The 24762-nt window shown below is 40.9% G+C and overlaps 1 protein-coding gene across 4 annotated transcripts in view; it reads right to left on the bottom strand.

Moving 5' to 3' along the window:
- Window positions 1–2177: 2177 nt before the first annotated feature.
- The window catches only part of abat (4-aminobutyrate aminotransferase), a 35379-nt gene continuing 12794 nt past the window's right edge, over window positions 2178–24762 (bottom strand). For all 4 annotated transcript variants that reach the window (XM_062407361.1, XM_062407363.1, XM_062407362.1 and 1 more), the window contains 11 exons: window positions 19402–19451; window positions 18978–19058; window positions 18705–18797; window positions 16555–16617; window positions 16376–16439; window positions 15974–16122; window positions 15336–15473; window positions 7973–8140; window positions 7263–7409; window positions 5882–5993; window positions 2178–4580 (listed from right to left, as the gene is read on the bottom strand). In XM_062407361.1, coding sequence (XP_062263345.1) covers window positions 4459–4580; window positions 5882–5993; window positions 7263–7409; window positions 7973–8140; window positions 15336–15473; window positions 15974–16122; window positions 16376–16439; window positions 16555–16617; window positions 18705–18797; window positions 18978–19058; window positions 19402–19451 — 1187 coding nt within the window. In that variant the 3' untranslated portion in view covers window positions 2178–4458. The remainder of the gene's footprint in view (window positions 4581–5881; window positions 5994–7262; window positions 7410–7972; window positions 8141–15335; window positions 15474–15973; window positions 16123–16375; window positions 16440–16554; window positions 16618–18704; window positions 18798–18977; window positions 19059–19401; window positions 19452–24762) is intronic.

Genomic DNA, 24762 nt, shown 5'->3' with positions numbered 1-24762 from the left:
TGGACAACACTTCCACCAATTGCTGCAAGTTGCCAGGAATTGGCTAAATGCTCATGCAAAAACCGCTGTACTAATTGCAGGTGCAAATGTTTTTGTCTGACTCTGTCTTGTACAGCCTTGTGCAGCTGTGAATGTCACGGAGACGTTTGAGGCCCAATGAAGTTATTTTGACTTGACTTATTCTAGCCAAGTAATCGCTTGTAAAAAACTGTAGATTCGATAGACAGTCTAAAACCCCCCCTGCATTTATCACATCTCTTCTCCCCAGCCTGGACAAAGATAATAGCCCCCCCCCACCAAATGGCCCCAGACTGCCCCATCACACATCCATCCCCCCTATCACACCTCTCTCAATTCAGGAGAGAGATGTAAATAAGCTCCTGAAGAGACTGAACCCCCGTAAGGCAGCTGGACCAGACGCTGTCTCCCCCTCAACACTAAGGCACTGTGCGGATCAGCTGTCTCCAGTATTCACGGACATCTTCAACACCTCACTGGCTGAATGTGTTGTACCCGCCTGCCTCAAAACATCCACCATCATCCCCGTTCCAAAGAAGCAGAGGATCACAGGCCTTAATGACAACAGACCAGTCGCCCTGACCTACGTAGTGATGAAGACCTTTGAGCGCCTCGTGCTGAACCACCTCAAGACCATAACCAACCACCTCCTCGACCCGCTGCAGTTTGCCTACAGAGCCAACAGGTCCGTAGACGACGCAGTCAACATGGGACTCCACTTCATCCTCCAGCACCTTGACTCCCCTGGCACCTACGCCAGGGGAGTCCTGTTTGTGGACTTCAGCTCCGCATTCAACACCATCTCCCCAGCTCTTCTCCAGGACAAGCTGACACAGCTGAGCGTGCCTGAGCCCACCTGCAGGTGGATCACTAACTTCCTGACCGACAGGAAGCAGCGCGTGAGGCTAGGGAAGCTTGTCTCTGACACCCGGACCATCAGCACTGGAGCCCCACAGGGTTGTGCTCTCTCCTCTCCTCTTCTCCCTCTACACGAACAACTGCACCTCCAGCCATCCCTCTGTAAAACTTCTGAAGTTTGCTGACGACACAATCCTTATTGGATTAATTTCTAATGGGGACGAGGCTGCCTACAGAGAGGAACTAAACAGCCTGGCTTCCTGGTGCAGCCAGAACCACCTGGAGCTGAACGCTTTAAAAACTGTAGAGATGGTAGCAGATTTCAGGAGGAGCCCAGCCCAAACCGCCCCCCTCACCATGTGCAACTCCCCAGTTAAAACAGTTGTCTTTCAGAATCCTGGGGACAATCATTGCACAGGACCTGAGATGGGCGGAGAACATCACCACCATCATCAAGAAGGCCCAGCAGAGGATGTTCTTCCTGCGGCAACTGAGGAAATTCAGCATGCCGCGTAAAGTGATGGTTGACTTCTACACAGCCATCATTGAGTCCATCCTCACCTCATCCATCACCGTCTGGTTCGCTGCCAAGGACAAGGGCAGACTGCAGCGGATCATCCGGTCAGCTGAGAAGGTCATCGGCTGTGACCTGCCGGCTCTCATAGATATTTTCCACTCCAGGACCAGTAAGAGAGCAGGCAAGATCATCGCTGATCCTTCCAATCCCACTCACCACCTGTTCCAGAGACTTTTTCCCCATGGCAGTGAGGCTCACAAACAAGCCCCCTGCATCACACTTACCCCGCATCACACTGACTCTGCTGACCCCCCCACCCTTGCACATAATTTATAACTCTATATTACTGGCACTATCACCAATCTCCGCACCTTAAAACCGCATGTAACTCTTCTACTGTATATATATATATTTTTTTTTTAATATTGTTATATTGTTCGATATTGTTTTTAAGTTGTTGTTTGTAAAGTGCAGCAACCACACCAAGGCAATTTCCTGTATTTGCAAATATACATGGCAATAAAAAGAATTCTGATTCTGATATGTCTAAAGCGGGAAATCCTTTGTGGACATGGGAAGTAATGCAAAATGTGCAATGCATCATGCACCATCACGAAAATGAAATAGTAACTTTTTTCTACTGCCAGTGGTTGGGAAAGTTCATTGTCAACCAGCATCAATAAAATGCATGAGGTAGCAATGCTACTTGCAGCTAAAACAGACATTTGTTTTTGTAAAAAAAGAAAGAAAAGAGCATTAGCAGTTAAGAAATAAAACTCCCGTACAAAGTTAAAACTTCATTTATTTAACACATTACATACACAATGTTTTATAGACAACAGATAGCGCCTTCTAAAATAACTACATCAATAATCATCTGTTTCAGATCACCAGGGCAAATAGTCAAGTCATTAGGACTAAGGACAACTCCATACAAGAAAAACTGACCGAGTTTACTATGTTTAACAAATATTTACATTACATCTATGGTATACATATTTTGCATCATGGATGTAAATATATTTATATATACTGTATTGAATCTCAGGAAATTAATAAAAGGGAAATTATTTTGGTAACACTTTAAAAAATGCTAGATATTCCTTAGACTTGCCTAGAAGCTCCATAGAACATTCCTAGACGCTGATGAAGGTTCTACAAAATCAGAACATCAGCCTGAACAGATTTACAAAATAAAAAATGGTAAATAATGACACATTTTGTGTTGATAAAATCATTAAGAATGTATCCATTACAGTTTTGTATTATGTAAGATCTAATGTGTCTCAAGACAGCCCTACATAATTAACCTGTGCTTCAAGTTAAGCAACTTCACCACACTTAGATAAGTCTGGATCTGTCTCACCAACAGCACAGGAAAAGTGCCTAGAAATTTACAAAAGAAAGATCAGGGTAGCAGCTTTGTGCTGCTCTGGTTAAATTATAGTGGAGACTTTGATTTTTCACTTCATCTCAAACTCCCCTTTAAGTTTCTTCTAACATATGTTTGTAAGTGTGCATTGGGCTCACTGTTGCCTCTTCGTGGCTTGAATGGGAAAAGCTTAAACAGCCATAGTTCTCACCTACCTGCACATTTTTCTCTCTCTGGTGTCAGAGGGCAGTAAAGATCAAGTATAGAAACCACTCGTGAAACTTTCCCTTGACAAATGGCACAAGCTTATTCTATGTGAGACTGTCCCAAAAAAGGAAAGGAACAAGCCTGATTGGCTTAGTTAATAACGACTGCTGTCTTTGACTTTCCAATTATCTATCAGAAATAAGAAGTGGTGAATTTGAAATATTATTAAAGTGAGAGTTGAACTCCAGAAGTAATGTTATTTACTGAAAAAAAGGCAACTGATATGATGCTCTTGTTCAAGAGTAAAATCAATGTGTTCAAAAGTTTAATTCTATTAAGGGTTACCAATGGCTACTGTTATCTGATCCAGTGGCAAAAAAAAAAAGAAGCAGATTTAAGTAACATGCAGACCCTAATTAATCTATAACATTTTCATGGTCAATTTAAGATTCACATTTGCTGGGCTACAACATTTCAGGCTGAAAAGTAATTCTCGTTAAGAGCAACACAACAGTCAGAATAATAACAAGGGCATTTCTAATGGGCAACATCAAATGACATGCAGGCTGGCATCTTAACTATATTGTGCATTCCTACACAGATTGGTCTCTGACACTGAGATGTGTCTCCAAGATAATTGTTTGCCTTCTTTACTGTCTATCTGTGTTAAAGGCAGTGGGATGTAAGTGGCATATGAGCACTTTATGCAAGACATTGTTCGTACTTCGTCATGAAGTGAGGTGGCATCTTTTTCCTCCTATTAATCTATCTGTCTCCTGCCGTGCAACCTTCTAAAGGAACAAACCCACATGTTAAATGTGGTTCCTGACCTTTAAACCTCAGACATAAGTTTTATTGTTGTACACATGAATGATATCAAGCTATTAGATTATTGGCCAGATTGACAAAGGCGATGTCATCTTTCTGTGCAAGAAATTTAAAAACCATCACGCCAATGAAACCAAGAATGAGATTAGATGAACAGAAGTTTACAGGTACTTTAAAGCACCTTACAGAAAACAATTTCTTCCAATTACATGAAAAACATCAGCTGCTCCTTGCTTTGGTCTGATATTGAACTGCTACTTTTTATGGAAAGTCTGCATAAGAACTGCTAGACAAGTTAAGACAAGAACACAAATCCAGATGAGAAAGGTTCAAATGTTGGAGTCACTTCAATAGATTTACAGAAACATGATTATTGTGTTTAACATTTGTATTATTTGTAACTACTGGTATCTGTTCCACATGGTTTTCAGGATAAATTTGTATGGAAGCACATGTAAGAAGACATTACTATAATTATTTCTGGCCAAAAAGATGACTAACCCAGTCTGCTATACCTAACTTAATCAGAGGTTATGTGGGATATCTGCATACGTGATTAGGTGGATTGTGCTTATCATTTCATGGACTGTCAGGAGTTTCCCTGCCTTCCCTCTCGATTATTTTAGGCTCTAATGTCTGGTTTCTTTAGGGTCAACATTTATTTGTACTGGGCCAAGACATCATTGAAGATGTTAAGGAAGATATGAGCATGGTACTCTTTAAAAAGCAGTGTTGGACGGAAACGGATCGATCGATCCCCACACCCTCCAAGGAGGACACCTGTCAATGAAATACGCAATTACTCTTTTGCCATACAGTTTAATTACAGTTCTTCTGTCTGTCACCCAACTTCACATGAATGTTTGTGGTGATTTTATTTTACACAGGACCAATCACAAATTTTCTGACCAGGACAATTAGTTCCAAATTGTATTTGTCATATACAGTTAACACAGGTTCAACATTACAATGAAAGGTGTTGAACAAGAAGAAACAGGTCATCTCAGCATTGCAATAGTTAAATGCAAGAAAGGTAAAAAGAATTTGCTATAAAATGTTAATGCAATACAATATAAAATTAAGAAGATATATTTCAAAAGGTACTTGGACTTTAAGTGTATGGAGTCTGTGTGAATAGTAGTTTACACATGTGTATGTGTAGTTATTGCACCCTATGTGTGTCACACATTTCCAAATAAACAGGCAGGAAAAAGATGTTTAGAGGTTACAAATAACAAGTTGACTACAAGCTAAGGAACCTGATGGCCCGATGGTAGGATGTGTTGTAAAGTCTGTAGGTACATGCAGCCCTGCTGCTGTACCTTCTGCCAGATGGTTACAGAGTGAAAAGTCTGCATGCTGGGAGGCTGTGGCCCTTTATGATGTTGGTGGTAAATGGTTTTTATATTTATATAGCGCTTTTCTAGTCTTGATGACCACTCAAAGCTCTTTACAGTACAGTTTCACACACACACACATTCATACAGTGCATCTATTAGCAGCACTTTGTTGTTCATGAACGAATAATTTTTCGTCATAGTTTTCATCAACGAAATTAACACAGGTAAGCAAGCCCTCTCTGGTGCGCTGATAGTTTATGAAGACGCTGACGTTCATGCCAAATTTGTCTCCGAAAGAAGAAAGCTGGGAGACAAGGTTTCTTGACAGTGATGTCTGTCACAGCCGCCCATAACAGACATGTTTAATCATCATAAACAATCAAGTGTGCTGAGATGAGATCAAAATGAAATTTATTTTACTGTAGAAAAAAACTGCAGTGAAATGGTTTGTGGATAAAAGTATTGATGTATATTTTGCAGTCATGAGTTTTTCGCATTTGTCGAGGGGTATAGATGATGAGCCTTCTATTACTTCTATTCCAGCTGTATTAAAATACCTTGCTCATGTCATGCTCATTGTATTGCCAGGGAATTCCGAATTCTAACCTGCAGGGTTGAACCAATATGAGCCACACCGTGACTTGAACTACAGTACCCACGGAAGATGAACGGGTGCCACAATGAATGCATACCTCAAAATCACAAGAATAAGTAAAGAATAAATGGTAATGTGCCTCATACCTTTGTCTCTGGTCTTGAGCAAGATTTTGTCGCGCGTTTCATCATCACAGACATCAATGGCACAGAAGGTCCCCTGCCCTCGAGCGCGGCTCAGTATGCCAGGGTATTGAGTCTTGGAGTGAGATGCATTAAGGCCATGATCACACACATTAATGTCATATTCACACAAAGCATGATCAAAGGAAACTACAGTAGGCCTGATATTTTAGAGGTTAGGTATGTGGACAGATTTTCTTAATACGGCTACTATAGCTAGTATCTTATAGATATTCTCTTTATTGAAAAAATACAGTGTTGACAGGCCCTCACACATATAAATACAGAGCATCTATTGGCGCTATGTTTTTTAAGAGAAAAGCCCAGTCATCAGAGGGCATTTAGGGGTTCAGTGTCCTGGCCACTTCAGCATGCAGATTGGGGACTGGGATTGAACCACCAGGACAACCCGCTCTTCCCTAGGCCGCAATGTGGCTCTATTGTCTTGCACCTGCTTTCAGTGTTGGTAAAGGCAGAGAAAATTGATTGGTGGTCATGTTTGTGTGAACATATGCTCAGCGTCCAGGCTTTACTCAGTGAAAATTATTGCTGACCTGTCTTTAAAAGCAATTGGTAGTTTTTTATTTGATATGTTCCCTTGTGTTGCTATTCTTGAAGACAGAAAAGTGTTAGAAATCAGGCTTCCTTGCTCGCTTGTTCTTAATGGTGTGAAAGTTAGGCCTTGTTTTAGCTACAAGACCAGCAAACTAACTGCTGAGGTTACCGCAGTGTCAAAAATGGTAGCTACAAGTCCTCTCTTTTTGTGCTTGGTTTCTGACCTAACTGGACATTGTCTAAGTCCATGGAGTGAGAAATCTACTATAGAGGTTTGGTACTTGACACTCTAATCAAGAGGCCCGGATGTGGGGGATTGGGTGTATCAGTGTATGTGGATTTTTTTAGTAGTTGTATATATTAATATGTATATGTGCATCTGTTTCTTTTCCATAGTTCTTTAATAAAATTGTCTAGGGTTACATGCTGCTTTGCTGCTCTTATATGTGTGCAAAGGGGAGAAGATACACAAAACTAAACTTGTGATCATAAATTTAGACCATAATATTGGATTAACTCTGATTAACTAAAATCTTTTCATAATACAATCAGCCTACAGCAAACACTGACTGAAAATGAGGCGAAGGACTGCATATATAATATGAACATATTATAATTTCAAAATATGTGAGAAACACAGCTAGTGGTCTATATTTGGTTCATATTTTATTACTCATCTCATGATGTTATCTATGCTTCTTTGAAATGGGTCACCTTTTGGTAGAATTGGGGCAACCTGAACAGATGAACTAATAAACATATGCCTACCTACACACAAACAATTAAGTACCTGTAGCTCATAAAGACCATTTAGCAGAGTTTTTCCAGAACGGGTAACTTCCTCCAGAAGTCTTTCTCTGCGAATGACATTGAGAACCTCAACCAGGAACAAGTTCTTTGATGGATCACCCATCCATGTGTTAAAAATGCGGTATGCCTGAAAAATGAGAGCAGATACAAAAACAAACATGTTAAACAAACCCATGTTAATAAAATCAGCCCATATCAAAACTTTTACAAGTAACAGTTTAGTGATAGTGGCATAGCACTCAAGGAACCAAAAGTTGACCAAGCATTTATGACTCATGGCATTTTCTACATCAAAGTCAACTGTTACATCAATAATTACAATGTATAAGTGTCATTTTCAAATCAATCAGTTTTCTATGATTGATTGAGATCGTTGTTAGAGTTCTTGCTCATTGTGGGAACTGTTGGGTTTCTATTTAAATGTATGCTCTTTAACTTAATATGTTATGATTTGGTTCTTAAAATTGACCTGAACTGAATACCTTATATTATAATTCATTCCTCATTTTGCCATGCTTTTTTTTGTGTGAAGCACTTTATAACCTTTTTTAGAACAAGTGCTATACAATAGTTGTTATTAATATTATTATTACTATGAGGTAGAGTATACATTGCAGCCTGTATGGGCTACCAAAATTGCCAGTGTGTGGTCAAAATTCTTTTTGCAAAAAATATTTAAAATGGTCAAACCTTTTCAGCCTGTAATTCAGCCTTGTAGTAGAAGCCACCAGTCAGGAGTTTCTTGCTAAAGGAGACAATGTCAGCTGGATCTTCCATGCCCCAATGCTCATGGGCCCAAAACTTTCCTGTGCTCCCTCCACCAGTCTGAACTTCATCCACGTGGAAAGCACAGCCATGCTAGAGAGAAAAAAGCTTGCAGACTGAGACATGGAAGTGACCCAGAAGCACAGATCATGAATGCAATTTGGGGGATGTGTGTCTCTGTCATTGACACTACAGGCAAATCTTGAGAGGGAGGATTACTAACTTTTAGTTTGAATTATCAGGTTTACAACGGTGTACCGTAGATCTGGATCATGAGCACGAAAACTCTAGGTCATGGTGTCCCTGGACTGTTTACATATCATATGCGGTAGTAAAGTAAATTCCAATTTTTTGCTTATGTTTTTGCTGAATAACTTTATTTATATTAGGCTTAACCCCTTGTAGACTGATGTCGCGAATTTGCCTCAAACCCCATTCCGGTCTTAATGCAGCCGAGGTGACGATTGTGCCTGATGGTGCAAATACTAAACATACCAAAGAAGATATTGGAAGCACTCTGCCTTCATCTAGTGGTTGAAGTGGATATTACATACTAGCACCTTGGGACTGTGCAGCAAAGTTATTTTGAGGTATTAGGCTGTATTTTAATTAGTTCGATGATGGAACAGCAATGATTGTACAGAAAAAATATGTTGTTATTCAATTTCAATCAAAAGCAGCATCAATCTAGATAAAAGAGACTGGAAAAGCACCCCCGGTGGGAGGCCCTATGGAAATTTAAATGATTAGTATTATTATTAGGGCCCGAGCACCGAAATCGGTGGGAGATTTAGATTTAATGGCCATTTTGGTCATATTCCACATTTTTACTTTGATGTACTTGTCGTAGAGCTTTCATTAGATCAACTTAAAATTTAGAAGTGTGTCATCACCACAAGATGGAGATCTAAAGTTAGATCGTAAAACCGCGTGACCGTGGCGGGGCGTCAAACTTTGATTACACGCCATCAAAACACAGGCTTCTGTATCTCAGACATATTTGGTCAAATCAAGTCCAAACTAGACATGTAAGACAAGAGTCGCGACATGAAGACATCTATCAATCAATCAATCAAATTTTATTTGTATAGCCCATATTCACAAATTACAATTCATCTCATAGGGCTTTAACTGGGTGTGACATCCTCTGTCCCTAACCCTCAGCAAGATTAAGGAAAAACTACTAAAAACCCTTTTAACAGGGTAAAAATATGTAGAAACCTCAGAGAGAGCCACATGTGAGGGATCCCTCTCCCAGGACGGACAGAAGTGCAATAGATGCCACGTGCAGGAGAACATCATCAATAATCAAAGTCTCTAGCAGCATTTGAGGAGGGTAGACATCCTGAAGGACAACCCCATCATGACATGCAAAGCAGTCCCGCTGCAAGCACAGTCCATGCTCAGCAACCATCTAGACCACTATCCACCATCCAGACCAGACGCCACTCCAGTCCTCAGTCACCGTCCACCGCCGCCCAACAGGACCCATCAAAAGCCACCACCGCGGTCCTGGTCCACCGCCTGTGCCCAATGCCAACACGACACAGGGTCCGCCACCAGCACCACGATCAGCCCACATGACTCAGAATCTGCCACACTGGATGCAACACCGCGACCCCCGGTGCGCGATCCACAAACCGCAATCCATGGTGCGGCCACAGAGGCCCTGGATCTGCCGGTGATAAAGCAAAGGGATTCCGGGGAAGGGGGATAGGGATGAAGAAGAGGAAGGAGAAGCTGGAAAGAGAAGCTCCGTGTGTCATGTGTCATAAAATAGAACAAGTAACGTTCTGGCGCACTAATTAGCTCTAACTATAAGCTTTATCAAAAAGGAAGGTTTTGAGCCTACTTTTAAACGAAAAGATGGTGACTGCCTCCCGAACTGAAAGTGGTAGATTATTCCACAGCCGAGGGGCTTGATGGCTAAAGCTCTGACTCCTACTCTACTTTTAGAGAATTTAGGGACGACAAGTAGGCTTGAATTCTGGGAGCGGAGTGCTCTAGCGGGTTTATAAGGTACTAACAGCTCTTTAAGGTAAAAGGGCTATATTATTAAGGGCCTTGAAGGTGAGGAGGAAAATTTTAAATTCTATTCTAGATTTAACTGGAAGCCAGTGTCACGATGCTAATATTGGAGAAATGTGCTCACTTCTCTTTGTTCTCGTCAGGACACGTGCTGCGGCATTTTGGACAAGCTGTAGAGTCTTTAACGACTTACTGCTGGAGCCTGATAATTATGAATTACAATAGTCCAGTCTCGATGTAACAAAGGCGTGGACTAGTTTTTCTGCATCTTTTTATGAAAGGACATGTCTAATTTTTGAAATATTACGCAAGTGGAAAAAAGCGGTTCTAGAAATTTGTTTTAAGTGACTATTAAAGGACAATTCAGGATCGAAGATCACTCCCAAGTTCCTGACTGTTTCATTGGAAGCAAGGGCAATGTCGTCTAGCGCAGCTATATCATTAGATAATGCATGGGGCCAAGTATTATAACCTCTGTTTTGTCTGAGTTTAATAAGAGAAAATTGCGGGTCATCCAGGTTTTTATGTCCTTGAGACATGTTCGAAGTTTAGTTAATTGATTACTTTGTTAAGGTTTCATTGACAAATATAACTGGTTGTCATCCGCATAGCAGTGGAAATTTACAGAGTGTGTCCTGATAATGTTTCCTGGTGGAAGCATATATAATGAGAATAAAATTGGGCCGAGCACAGAGCCCTGTGGAACACCATGGTTAACTTTGGGGCGCACAGATGACTCATCATTAATTTGCACAAATTGGGAGCGATCAGAAAAATACGATTTAAACCAGTTAAGGGCGGTTCCATTAATGTTAATTAACTGTTTGAGTCTTTGTAATAAAATTTGATGGTCAATTGTGTTGAATGCTGCACTGAGATCTAACAGAACGAGGACAGACACAAGTCCCTGATCTGAGGCTATTAAAAGGTCATTAGTGACTTTTGCCAAGGCTGTCTCTGTACTGTGATTGGCTCTAAACCCCGAGTCTTCATATATATTATTTTCCTGGAGAAACTCACACAGCTGATTGGCAACAACTTTTTCTAAGATTTTAGAAATGAAGGGGAGATTAGATATTGGCCTGTAATTGGCTAAAACCTCTGGGTCTAGGGTGGGTTTTTTGAGTAGGGGTTTGATGACAGCTATTTTAAAAGACTGTGGTACATAACCTGATGATAATGACAGATTGATAATGTTAAGTAACTAACTATCAATTAGGGGCAGAATTTTGTAAGAATGGGATCTAAGATACAGGTTGTTGGTTTAGAACCTGAGATTAATTTGGTAAACTGATCACGGGTGATCAGAGAGAAGCTGTCTAAGTAATGGGTAGGATTCTCAGCCGTTTCTGAGATCTCTGTTGTTGGGAGGGTATTAGTGCCAATTGAGGGCAGGAGATGGTTGATTTTATTTCTAATAGTTTGAATTTTATCATTAAAAAAGGTCATAAAGATATCGCTATTTAGGGATCGAGGAATATTGGGTGCGGTGGAGGTGTGACTCTCTGTCAGCCTGGCTACAGTGCAGAAGAGAAACCTGGGGTTGTTTTTATTCTCTTCTATTAGTTTTGAATAGTAGGCGGCTCTTGCTTTGTGGAGAGCCTTTTTATATTCTTTAACACTATTCTTCCAGTCTATTCGATTTTCAACATTGTTGCTGGAGCGCCACTTCCTTTCTAGTTTTCTTGATAATTGTTTTAACTCATTTGTCTGGGAATTATACCACGGAGCTAATTTACTATGTTTGACATTTTTCTTTTTTAGAGGCGCTATTGAGTCTGATGTTAATCTTAATGAGTCTGCAGAGCTATCGACGAGGTGGTCGATCTCAATGGAGCTCAGGGTTTTAAAGAATTTGTTTTTTGTATATCTACTGCTAATACGGGTTTAAATGAAATTGGGATTATTTCCTTAAATTTAGCTACAGCACTATCAGGTAGACATCTAGAAAATGAATTTTTTATTAGTGGCATAAATTCAGTTATTGAAAAATCAAAGGTTATTCAATTATGGTCTGATAGAACTGGATTAAGCGGAAGTACTGTTAAATTTTCAATTCCGACACCGTACGATAATACAAGGTCAAGTGTGTGGTTACCACAATGAGTAGGTTTGTGCACACACTGACTGAAACCAATAGAGTCTAGTATTGAAATAAATGCTACGCTAAGGCAATCTTTATTATTATCAACATGAATATTAAAGTCACCAACAATAATAATTTTATCGGTCTTTAGGACTAAGTTTGATAAAAACTCAGGGAATTCCTTTAAAAATTCAGTATAAGCCCTGGGAGCACGGTAAACTACAGCAAATATGATTGGCTGTTGGTGGTTCCTGGATTGGCGTGGAAGACTAAGAACCAGACATTGTCACTTAAAATGGCAGCGCCCTCTGGTGGCAGCAGGAAATGTCTTTTTTTTGGTACGTCTTAGACTTGGATGTATTTCTCCTCATCCACTTTGCAAAACCATGTCAAACTGTGTCAAATGGGTCTCAAGACATTGATAATGTAGGCCTAAGATTAGTCTGACTTTTCACCATGTGGTTCATTAATGGAGTGGCTCAAAGTTCATCAGCTCGCCATGACACACGAAATCGCTGTAACTTCTGTGATCATTGGTCCATCGCCCTCAAACTACATGTGTGTATCAACAGCAGTTTTAAGGAATAGGCGTGGCAAAATAACTGACTATCGCCCCCTTAAGGGCAGCCCCGGCACTACAATAAGTCTCTTGGATAGATATGCTAGAGCAAACACGAAGCCCATCATTTTGGATTTGGTGGCCATTTTCTACAATTTTACTCTGATGAACTTGGCGTAGGCCTTTCATCAGATCAACTTCCACTTCTGGGAATGTCACCTAAACTAGATGGAGATATAAACTGACTGTGTATATTTGATTTCATCACACGGTGTGACCGTGGCCTGGCATCAAAGCTTGATTACAAACCATCAAAACACGAGCTTCTGTATCTCAGGCGTATGTGGTTCAATCAACTCCAAACTACATATAAGACAAGAGTCGCGAACTGAGGACATCTACAAAGACACCATGACATAGCGCTACAGGAAGTGATGGGTTTATCCTTGCCGCAGAGCTTAAAATGCACGCAACGCGGAGGCGTGCGGTTGGTCATCGATCATTCTCTCTTCGCCGACCGCAACAGACTTGAATTCACCTGTGCTCGGGTCCGTTAGGGCTACAACATAGCCCTAGTTGTAATTAGGGCCACTAATACATAGGTGTATCATGACCAGACAAATAAAAAAGTCTTAGGAGAAATTAGAAAAAACCTGCAGGAAGCCTGCTATTTTGCATTTAGTGGCCATATTCCACATTTTTACTTTGAGTTACTTGTACCAGGGCTTACAACAGATTAACTTCAAATTGAGATGAGTGTCATCACAACAAGACGGAGATACAGAATTATTAAAAGATCTATTTTCGTCACATGGTGTGACCGTGGTGTGACTGTGGGAGTCAGAGTCTCTCTCTCTCTCTCTCTCTCTCTCTCTCTCTCTCTCTCTCTCTCTCTCTCTCTCTCTCTCTCTCTCTCTCTCTCTCTCTCTCTCTCTCTCTCTCTCTCTCTCTCTCTCTCTCTCTCTCTCTCTCTCTCTCTCTCTCTCTCTCTCTCTCTCTCTCTCTCTCTCTCTCTCTCTCTCTCTCTCTCTCTCTCTCTCTCTCTCTCTCTCTCTCTCTCTCTCTCTCTCTCTCTCTCTCGGGACATTTCCTCAAACCGTGTGAAAATTAAGGTACGGCGAAGGTTCATCCATCGCCAAAGGAGACTGTGCATTGTCCTATCACCACCGAACTTCTGTCTCATGATCAGAGTCCAAGCCTGAACAGCTCTAAGTGTCAATATCTCCTCAGTCATTATTTATTTTTTTCAAGCAAAACGCATGCAACGCTTCAAAGCATTTTTCCTTTATTTCATGGATATTTAAAAAGTCTCGGTTAAAGTTATTTTAGATTTTAAAAGGCACAGATTTCATGGGATTATCAATAATACGATTTTTTTCTTTATAAATGACCAAAGAACGACCGGCATCAATGTCGCAAAAAGCTCAACAATTACTATTATGGATAAACCATATACAAGCGAATTTTCACTTAAGGCTCGCGAATGCTTCTGTGTTTTCACGGCCCCGCAAGCGCAAGAGCCCTTCCGGGCCCCTTATAAGACGCGCAGCGCTTGGGGAAGCTTGGGGAAGCATGAATGACAAAGAGTCCTGCGACACAGCTGCGTGAAAAGCCGCCGACGCAGTTGCAGAAGCATGCGTCGGCCTTTAGGGATATTTGCAATTATTTTAACAATCTGATTGTGTCCTTGATGTACTCACGGCCAAATGACATTTTAATATAATGAAGTTCAATCCACTATATGACACATGACACAAAGAGCTTATTTTTCCAGCTTCTCCTTCCTCTTCTCCATCCCTATCCCCCTTCCCCGGAATCCCTTTGCCTTATCACCCGCAGATCCAGGGCCCCTGTGGCCGTACCATGGACTGCAGTTTTTGGATTGCGCATCACGGGTCGCGGCGGTGGATCCAGTGTGGCGGATTCTGTGTAATGTGGGCTGATCGTGGTTCTGGTGGCGGACCCTGTGTCGCGTTGGCATTGGGTACGGGCGGTGGACCAGGACCGCGCTTGTGGCTCGTGGTGGGTCCTGGTGGGCGGCGGTGGATGGTGACTGAGGACTGGAGTGGCGTCTGGTCTGGATGGTGGATCGTGGTCCTGCTGGTTGCTGACCATGGACTGCGATTGCAGCGGGACTGCTTGGCATGCCATGTTGGGGTTATCCTTCGGGATGTTTACCTTTATCAATGCTGCTAAAAACTTTAATCTTGATGGTGTTTTCCTACACGTGGCATCTATTGCACTTCTGTCCGTCCTGGGAGAAGGATCCCTCACATGTGGCTCTCTGAGGTTTCTATGTAGTTTTATCCTGTTAAAAGGGTTTTTAGTAGTTTTTCCTTACTCTTGCTGAGGAGTAAGGACAGAGGATGTCACACCCTGTTAAAGCCCTATGAGACGAATTGTAATTTGTGAATATGGGCTATACAAATAAAATTTGATTGATTGATTGATATTTTTATACACTTTGCCAAAGAGAAGCTACAATAATTTATTACTCAGCATTTATGAATTTAACTGCAGATAGTAAAGCAGTAACCCTGTCAATTGATGCAACTGAGAATGCGCACAACATTAAATCCTTTAAAAGGATCTGTTGCCATAATGATAAATGGTACCTTGCGTGCAATGTTGCAGAGGCTTTTGAAGAAGTTGGGGGTGGCGTGGTTATCGCCACCTTCAGCCTGGATCGGTTCAATGACAATCCCTGCCACTGGTTTCCCCTTCTGTCTCCACTTAATGATCAGGTCCTCCACCTGGTTATGTGTGGCACACGCACACACGCACACCAAGTTGTGTATGGAAGTAAACAAGGAAAAGAAGTCAGTAATTAACGTAGAAGACACAGATGTGAGCATTTACGGTTTCATTTTTCTTTTGATATGTTTTCAATCACAGACAGGTTACGATACAAGTTTGTTTTCATCCGTTGACTCCCGTCCGACTCTTTCCTACGCAAAATTATGAAGAATGTCGATATAGAGTGACGCTGAAGTTGCATTGAATTCCGATATGGGTCACATGGTTCAGACTGACGTCGCATTTCAAATTACTTCACTTTATTCGTCATTCCTCATAATTATGGCCAGGCAAAGGGGCGGGCAAATCTTGTGGATAGGTGCTGAAAATAGTTGTAAGTAGCCCTCGACATCCTGCAATTTTGAATCAAATCTGTTTAATTGAAGCCTTTCATGTCACGATCCCACCACTCCTGGCTCCGACTCTGTAATCCCCCTACTACACATAGACGGCTTACCTCCTCCAGACAACGAGCCTCCTCCTGTGCATTCTCTTTGGCAAACTCCTCCAGTGGGTACTGCAGTCTGGGGAATGGTGCGATGGGCCAATCAAATGATGGCACATCCAGCTTGTGGATTGCTTTTGAGTGTGTTGTTGCCAAAGCACCTGAATAAGATGCAAATGTTTAGTTAGCCACAAATCTATGTCATAACTATCCCTCCGCCTCACAATTCTCAATACTTATTCATCACAAAGTATTTCAGGAGTTTCAGAAGCTTAAATGAGAAAATAATTTATTTTCTTGAAAGGTGACTTTAATGAATTAAGGAGTAAGACCTCATTTGATTTCAAAGCTGCAGAGCACTAGATATGACATGGCTGTCTGGTTGATTTTTAAATATGAAAGCAATTAACAAACCAATAGTTCTTCCATGGAAACCTCCCATGAATGATAAAATACTGAGGTCTGGACAACCTGGGGACTGAGAAAGAAGGACACACAGAAGAAGAGAGAGAAAAACCCATTAACAAATAAGAACACAATGTATGAAGAAAGCCCAAAATATTACAACACGTATTGAGATTTCTTTCACCCACCTTGTTTATCATACAGGAGCTGAGGTCTTCATCGGATGGTGTGTTGTGACCTCGTTCCTTGTTCTACAGCAAAAGCCAACACAGTCAGAACCTTAAACATTGATTCTGATGATTAATTCACATTTGGTTATTGAGATAATATTCAAGTTCTAATTAAATCAGATATTTCTGTCTGGGAAGAAGAAACTCAGTAAGAGTTGAGAACTCTCTTATTCATAATGTTCCGTTTAAAAAAATAAAAAAACTTAATGGAGGGCTCTGCAGTGTAAAATCATGGAAGTTTTCACAGTTGATGTCAATGTAGATTTATGCAGGTCTCATGTGTGTAACAGCACATCAGAGGTTATTTTGTAATGATCACGGTACATACACAATGAGGCTCAGAACTCCACTAATGCTTACATGGGGAATTTTATGTATATATTTTGTCATCCACATCACTGATGTAGACTTCTCTTTGACCCTCTCCTGTTGCAGTTATCGATCCAAGTGCCTTGTCAAATTAAAATCTATTGAACCATTTCTTGTTTATTTCAATGAAAGTGCACAGCTAACCCTAACCATCCAAACTAAATGCCTAACCCTAACCCTTATTCTAACCTAAACCTAATTCTAGCCCTAAAACAAAGTATAAACCCCCACACAGTCCATTAAAGGGAGGTCACAAAGTGAGGACCGGCCAAAAGCTACTCACTTACCCAAAATGTCCTCACTCCGTAGGTTGTTGTGATAGAAATTGTACTATTAGGGCAATGATTAATATGAGGAACAAACTTTGATCTTTAGACAGACAAATATCTCCCTGAGAAATCAGGGTGTTGATCCACCATATGATGTTATGTTACTTTCTCACCCTCAAATTCACCTAACAGAGACTTTACTGCACGGGGGATTTGTGGTGGTTGTAAACATTAAGACAGATGTTACACTCCAGGGGTCTGAGATAAAGCAGGGCACAGGACATCCGTCACCTATTCTTCACATCAAAGAGGTTGATGGATAACATTTGTGTCCTCACTAGGCTGGGCTTGGAGGTGTATAAAGTGTTGCTATTTCTTGTATGTCAATGCTCATTGTATGAAATCTATCCCATGGTCTTGTACATTTGATGCCCATCTGCAGATGTAGAATAAACTTCCAGAAAGACATTGTAATGACTTGTGCTTGTATATTGAGAAATTCCCATGACATTGTATACTCAAACTGGTACTCACAAAGAAAGCTGTACAATGTTTTTGGTTTTGTATTTATATGGCACTTTTCTAGTCTTGATGACCACTCAAAGCGCTATACAGTACAGTTTTACATTCACACACACATCCATACAGTGCATCTATTCGCAGCACTTTGTTATTCTATGGGGGGCAATTTGTGGTTCAGCATCTTTCCCAAGGACACTTTGGCATACAGATGGTTCAGACTGGGGATTGAACTGCCGACCTTCAGGGAGGGAGGACGACCACTCTACCCCTCAGCCACAGCCGCCCAAGAGCATGCACACACACACAGGCACAACAAGAATATATTAAACAAATTAAAAGCAGTGTTATGAAATCCATGGGGAAAGACTTGAGAATCTTTAGTACAGTCATCGGTTTAATTTTAAAGCTGCAGATTGAGCTACATTTTTTAATGTCATTCAGAAAGACCTTCCTCTGAGTTGTGGCTTTCACACAAAAACCTGACGCACTGCCTTTGGGCAGACAGCTTTTTCAAATGGATAAAAAAACAATCTCTTGCAGATATTCTAGTAGATATTATGGACTCCTCTGACAGACTGTCCATGATATGTTTAAAGTTTGTCGAGTTGTATTTGATGGTTATTTTATTTTTTTTAACGTGTCTTAAATTCTGATTTAAATTGAAGAATTCAAGAACTTTTTTGTCTAAGAAAAAAGTTCTTGAAAAAGAGGAAGTGATTCTATGAAAGTTGCTGCCATGACAGAGATCAGCACCCATGGCAACAACGGACCTTTGGTTCAGTCCGTTAGTTAAATACAAAATAAAAATAATTCTAATAATTAAAATTATCTGACAGGCCAGATATCTGTCAGGCCACTTTTGGCCCAAGGGCCAACTTTCGCCGACCACTGGCCTAAACTATGTTACCCAAGTGACATTTAACACCGTCTGTATGTTCACTCACTTACCCTATACCAGATAAACATTGCTTTGTAGGCGTTCTCATTTGAGCAAGAGCCACAGGCCATGGTCTGAACACGAGTCATTCCACTGGGAGCAACCTTAGAGGAGGGAAGACAAAAGAGGGAACACTAACTAACCATTGCCTTAAATGTTCAGGATTTTCTCTTTGACATGAAATTGTGTATCTTTGTCTGTCATAGGCTACGGTTGTGGAAACATTTCTGATTAATAACAAATTAGTGTGTGATTGTGTGTGTGTGTGTGTGAGACAGACTAACTGAAAGAAGACTTTCAGTCAGTTTTTCTGGAAAGTTCTCAGGTGGCAAGATCCCCAGGGCAGGTCGGTTCACAAATGCACTCTGAAAAAGAAAAAAAGAAATGAATGAGTCGGCATTAAACTGTAGATAAAGCCAGTAGCCCCATTCACCTCAGTTAAAGCAACTATAATTATCTGTGTAACCACCACCAATAACCAGGACATAAGATAAATAGCTCCTTACTGACAACCACACAAATGTTAAGTAAAATGCATGTGCTTTTGTCGGTTGATTATGGTTACCATGTTTCAATTTAGTTTTAAATTGTTGGTCAATTTCAAATTTGATGGGGCTAATTCTGAGAACCCAAGGAAGTGCAGTGTATTGGGGGAAACCTATAATGAAGCTAATAACATAAATTATCTTTAATGTGGTGAGGACATACCAGATTGTTGGGATTGGCCATCAGTTTGAGAAGAGCAGGGTGGTTGTAACCTAATGGAAGACAGAATGAGAGTGATAAAGATGGAAGAGGAAAATATTAAACAGGACATATTATGCCCATTTTACCACAGTTGATATGGTTCCTTGGGGTCTTAATGAAATGTCTGTCACATATTTTAGTCAAAATACCACAAGGATCATTTAAAACAGCACCCTATTTACCCTGTCTAAAAGATTGATCTGTTTTTAGTGCCCCTCCCCCCTCACCCCCGGTGAGCCGGGCTGCGAGATCCCCAGCTCCCCAGCGCAGCTCCGCAGTTGGAGCAGTGGGAGCCTGAGCTAGCGCAGCAGCAGCTTCTGCCACACTGTGAAGTCAACGTTTAGAGGTGTCCCGGGGGACCCTTGTTTATGCAGCCACTTAAATGTCTGATGGGTAGCAGCAGCGAGCTAACGCTAGCCGGGGAACCAGGCTCCCCTAGCCGGGGAACCAGGCCGGTGGAGCCCGGCTTGCGTTAGCTCGGCCGTCCAAGGCCATGTAGCGAGACTCCCTACATGGGCATGGTGTGACTATGACGTTTTTTTCGGTCGTGATCCCATTCGACGCACTCTAGCATATCGTTTCTGACATAGAGAAACCACAACATACAGCAGGAGGTTTTTTTTTTTCAAGAGCTTTTGGGATGGTAGCTATGCCAAATACCCAAATTAACGTGTAGAAGCACTACAAAAGTGGAATTTCATAATATGTCCCCTTTATCTAAACATCTTTATTTTTGGATTATCTGTAGCAGTCAATAGGTTCTGGTTAAAAACAAGAAAAGAGACTTGTAAGACCTGTACTGTTTTTGTTTTATCTGGGAAAGACGTCTGGCTACTGACCATTTGCGCTTCCTTCTCACATATCAATACCAACTTTGTTGATGTCTGTAGGGAAAGCTCTGTGGCTTGGTGTTGAAGCTCTTCTGTTTTGGAATAATATTCTTTTAAAATAGGTTTAAAAAGTAACAAAAATGATGAATCGGCTGCTCTTGAAATTTCCTCTGATTTATTTGTTTTTGTAGAGTAAGCAGGCTGGTTAACTACATTTGGGGGTGGTGACAGTGAAAGTTGGGTCAGCCTGCACAGGCAAATCCTACTTGGAACATGCCTACAATTCTCAAGATTTTAAAATCTTACCAAAACCGCAGTCAGACCTCATGGTAAAGCTTATTTAACCAGTTTATAACCAAAGAACACTACAAGCCAATGACTGCACTTTGGCAAATCAAGTTTTGAACTAAATGAAGAGTTGTGCTGTCTGAAATATGCACAGTTTTCTTGATCTGTTCAACTACGAGTATTTCTCCTTTTCAAGCATCTCTAAACTATATCAACCTCCCTTATTCCCCTGGTCTTGCTGTACTTTCGGCTTTAAATGATCTGCCTGCTGCAGTGACATAAATAATGAAATGCCTGAATAGCCCTCCAACATACTATGGCAAACAGTAAATGCATCCCTGGTCTGCATCATGTTCTCACACCCACCTATGAACCATCCAGTGAGTTTGTCTTTCTTGCAAAGATATCCCATTGAACACAGAATCTGAAAGCTCACTCCCAATTAAAGTAGAGATTTGACCCTTAACTATTTAGACAAACATTCAATTTAGTGCTGTCAAGCTCAAGTTGCCTGGTTGCCTGGGAATTCACCTCACCTTTCCATGTTTCTCAGTTGACACCTATTACCTTCTGTGAAACTTAATAAGCTTTAGTAATTCCTGTCAGCTGTGGTAAAGCAATGTCATTCAGCTAATATTGTCTCAATTTATATTATACTATGATAATACTTGTTTTTTGAGCACATGACATCACAGCATTGAATATTATCTAAATGAATGGGGCTACCTTACATAAATTGTAGTGCAGTTCAACATACCACCAGCAGAGTGCAGTGTTAACAATGAAGTCTTCACCTCCTCTGAGGTCCTGACACATGATGGTTTCATAAGTGTTCTTGATTATCTGTAGCAGTCAATAGGTTCTGGTTAAAAACAAGTAAGAGACTTGTAAGACCTGAACTGTTTTTGTTTTATCTGGGAAAGACGTCTGGCTACTGACCATTTGTGCTTCCTTCTCACAAATCAATACCAAATTTGTTGATGTCTGTAGGGAAAGCTCTGTGGCTTGGTGTTGAAGCTCAACATTTATATTATACTATGATAAGACTTGTTTTTTGAGCACATGACATCAAAGCATTGAATCTTGAATATTATCTTAATGAATTGGGCTACCTTACATAAATTGTAGTGCAGTTCAACATACCACCAACAGAGTTCAGTGTTAACAATGAAGTCTTCACCTCCTCTGAGGTCCTGACACATGATGGTTTCATAAGTGTTCTTGATGATTGAAGGGTGATGATCAGGTAAATAACCATATACATGAAATCAAACCAGCACACCAGAGTGAGGAATAAGAGGAAATGAGGGCCTTATACTCAAGTCATTTGAATGCTGGAGGGAGAATCTCTTGAACACATCACTTCATCTGTAAAAAGGCTTTAAAATATCTTCCTTGTGCCACAAATTGAATCAGGGACAGATTTAAGAAGTATTTTGTGCTTTGTCTTTGCATGCATATGGACTGTAAAAAGAATCACAAATACTTGAAAATCGACTGATGAATGTCAATTTTGCGCAGAAAACACAAAACATGAATATTAGTACATGCATGTCAAAGGACATTTTATCATGTGTTTGTTTTGTAAGTTTGAGTCATAGAATTAACAAAAATAGTGAGAAGATTAACAAAAAGTGGAACTGAATAGTTGTATATTCAATGAAATACTGGGCATAGTATTGTCTGTCATATATCGACTTAGGTCTATGCTTTCTGAGAAGTACACAATTGTACCAAATACCAGTTGTCATGCCCTTCTAACTACTGAATTAATTAAATGAATGAGTTCCTGGCAACAACAAAAGCCCTTCTGTCAAGGAGGCCCAAAGCCTCGATCTGAAACCACTGAATTATAAACAATATTTATCAGCGGTGTCTGAAAACCATTAGAACATTTTTTTATTATGTTTTTAAACTCTTATGAAAGATCTTATTTTTTAATGGTGAAGGCACAGGATAGTTTAGGCATACCCTTGCACAATCCATAATCAAAGCCTTAAAAAGATAATTCAGCCAAAAATGAAAGTTCTGTCGTTATCTACTCACCACTATATCAATAGTGGGTTAACTGTTAGTATTCCAAAATTCTAAAATTACTATTTTCCTGCTACACTCGATGAGCAGCCCTTGTATGTTAAGTACATTTCTTATCACTCCAATGACCACTATGTTACACTACGGAGTAACTTCTACATTACAGTACTGCTGCATATAAAAATAGTTTACTGTTTCTAATCTTTGGTTTGAAAGCTACGTTGATGTCAGAAAACACTTAGTTACAAAAAACTGTATTTGATATGACGCCAGTTTCTTTATAAGGTTGAAAACATAATGCTGATTTAATTATGTGTATAATCATGTGGTTGCGTTATTAGCTTATTCCTATTGTTGTTGTCAAAGACACATGTAAGTTTTCATACTATTATTTCACTATAAATGGCGCTTTTTCGCGTGGAGCTGTGGGAATGGTGGTATGACGACAAACAGAGAATGTGCTGCAGGGAGACACACAAGGTAGATTATAATCCTTCACTGTGGATTGTTAAATAATCCTCACCGTATTCAAAGTCTTTAAGTTGTTGTTCCAGTTTCTTATTTGTTCTGCTCATCCGATTCTTAGGAGAATTAAGCAGTCCCCACACAAACTGCATGACAGAGCATCCTGGTTTGGAAACTGTGTGATTGAATGTCTGCTCTCTGCAAAATGCAGACATTTATGGGGCTGACCTTGGCCTTTGAGGCTCAGACTATACTGGTAAATTCATAATGATTACAATGATAATAGTAATTAATTTGTAAAGAACCTTTCTAAAAAATGCAGCTGTAAGTGCTTTACAAACATAATAGATACATAAAAAAGGGGTGCAAGAATTAGTTAAGAGCTGAAGCAAAGAGATGTTTCAAACTTTCTGTAAAAGACATTCACTGAAGTGGCTTCTCTGATAATAAATAATGTGTGAAATTATGGCCAGTGTTGGGAAATGTTTTTTGTGCAAACCACAGGCCTCCTTTTTGGCCTATATCTGTTGCCGCATGTTCTGGGCCGAGCCTCCCGAAACTCAGTCTCCAAGGATGCTGCAAGTCCTTCTGTTCCAGACATCTTCACACATAGGTGTGAAAAACCACAATACTTCTCTTTCCATCCACACACCGAGGACAGCAGGCTGCCAGCCGCTTCTCCTGCATCGCTGAGGAGAGGGCCCGGCTGCCCCCAGCACATCTTCTCTTCCCACCAACAACCGGAGGTCAGAGGTCCAGCTTTCCAACTTATCTTTTCAAGGAAACCTCCTCTCAAATCAAGCTTCTACAAACTCCTAGCAGCGTCTCGGAGTCCTGCAGGTAAGGACTTCCAACCAGCATCTGAGCACACGGCTCCACATTAACGCTAAAGGCCAATGTATGCTTCTCCGAGTCCGTTACGGACAGAAGGACGGACAGACACTTTTTGATTTATAGTTCTCCGTGGCTGAAAACAATTTGGCACCAGAACAATAGGTGGCGCAGCGGAAGACGAGATTAGAGAAGCTTACCTCATGAGTTCCCAGAAGAAGTCCTCGTTCATTATTTACCTGCTCCCGGCTTTTCACACACACAGTCTATGATGGCAACGCAATAAAATAAAGTGACACCCAGCGGGTCATAATGTTTATGTTATAGTTTCTTAGCGCAGCGTATCCCCGGTCTTGTTTCCGAACTGCGTTCATTCAACAGCTTGAAGCTACACGGAGGCAGCTAGCTTCCCCCCCAGCTTCCACACACAGTCAGCAGGGATTCCCGATACTAACTACTACCAAGTGTTTGCTTTAACCTGAGGGTGTGTGACAAACAGTCTCATGATAGCTGTGGAATTAAAGTCGTGACAGCATGTTTTTTCACAGTTACCACCGCAGTTGCCAGCCAGCATGGTGGCTGGGACGCTAGCGCAGTTATGGAAGTTCATTATAACCGTATGTGATCGTACACACATGCCGTCAGGGCTCTAACCAACCAATTTAAGCCGGACAACTCCGCTGGCTTAACACACTAATCATGGAATCGTAGTTGTGTTTGGGTTTATTGTGATATAGGAAATGAAAACAGGAAGTTTGAGATCCGGAAATGATTTCGTTCCGAAATACTGTCGTTACCGGACCAATCACAGCCAATGGCTATCCGTAGGCTCTCCGCCATGCTGATGTGTAGTTAGAAAAATCAGAGCTGCACG

This window comes from Platichthys flesus, chromosome 16, assembly GCF_949316205.1.
Source record: "Platichthys flesus chromosome 16, fPlaFle2.1, whole genome shotgun sequence".
NCBI classification, from domain to species: domain Eukaryota; kingdom Metazoa; phylum Chordata; class Actinopteri; order Pleuronectiformes; family Pleuronectidae; genus Platichthys; species Platichthys flesus.
This window is presented reverse-complemented; position numbering and strand designations above follow the sequence as displayed.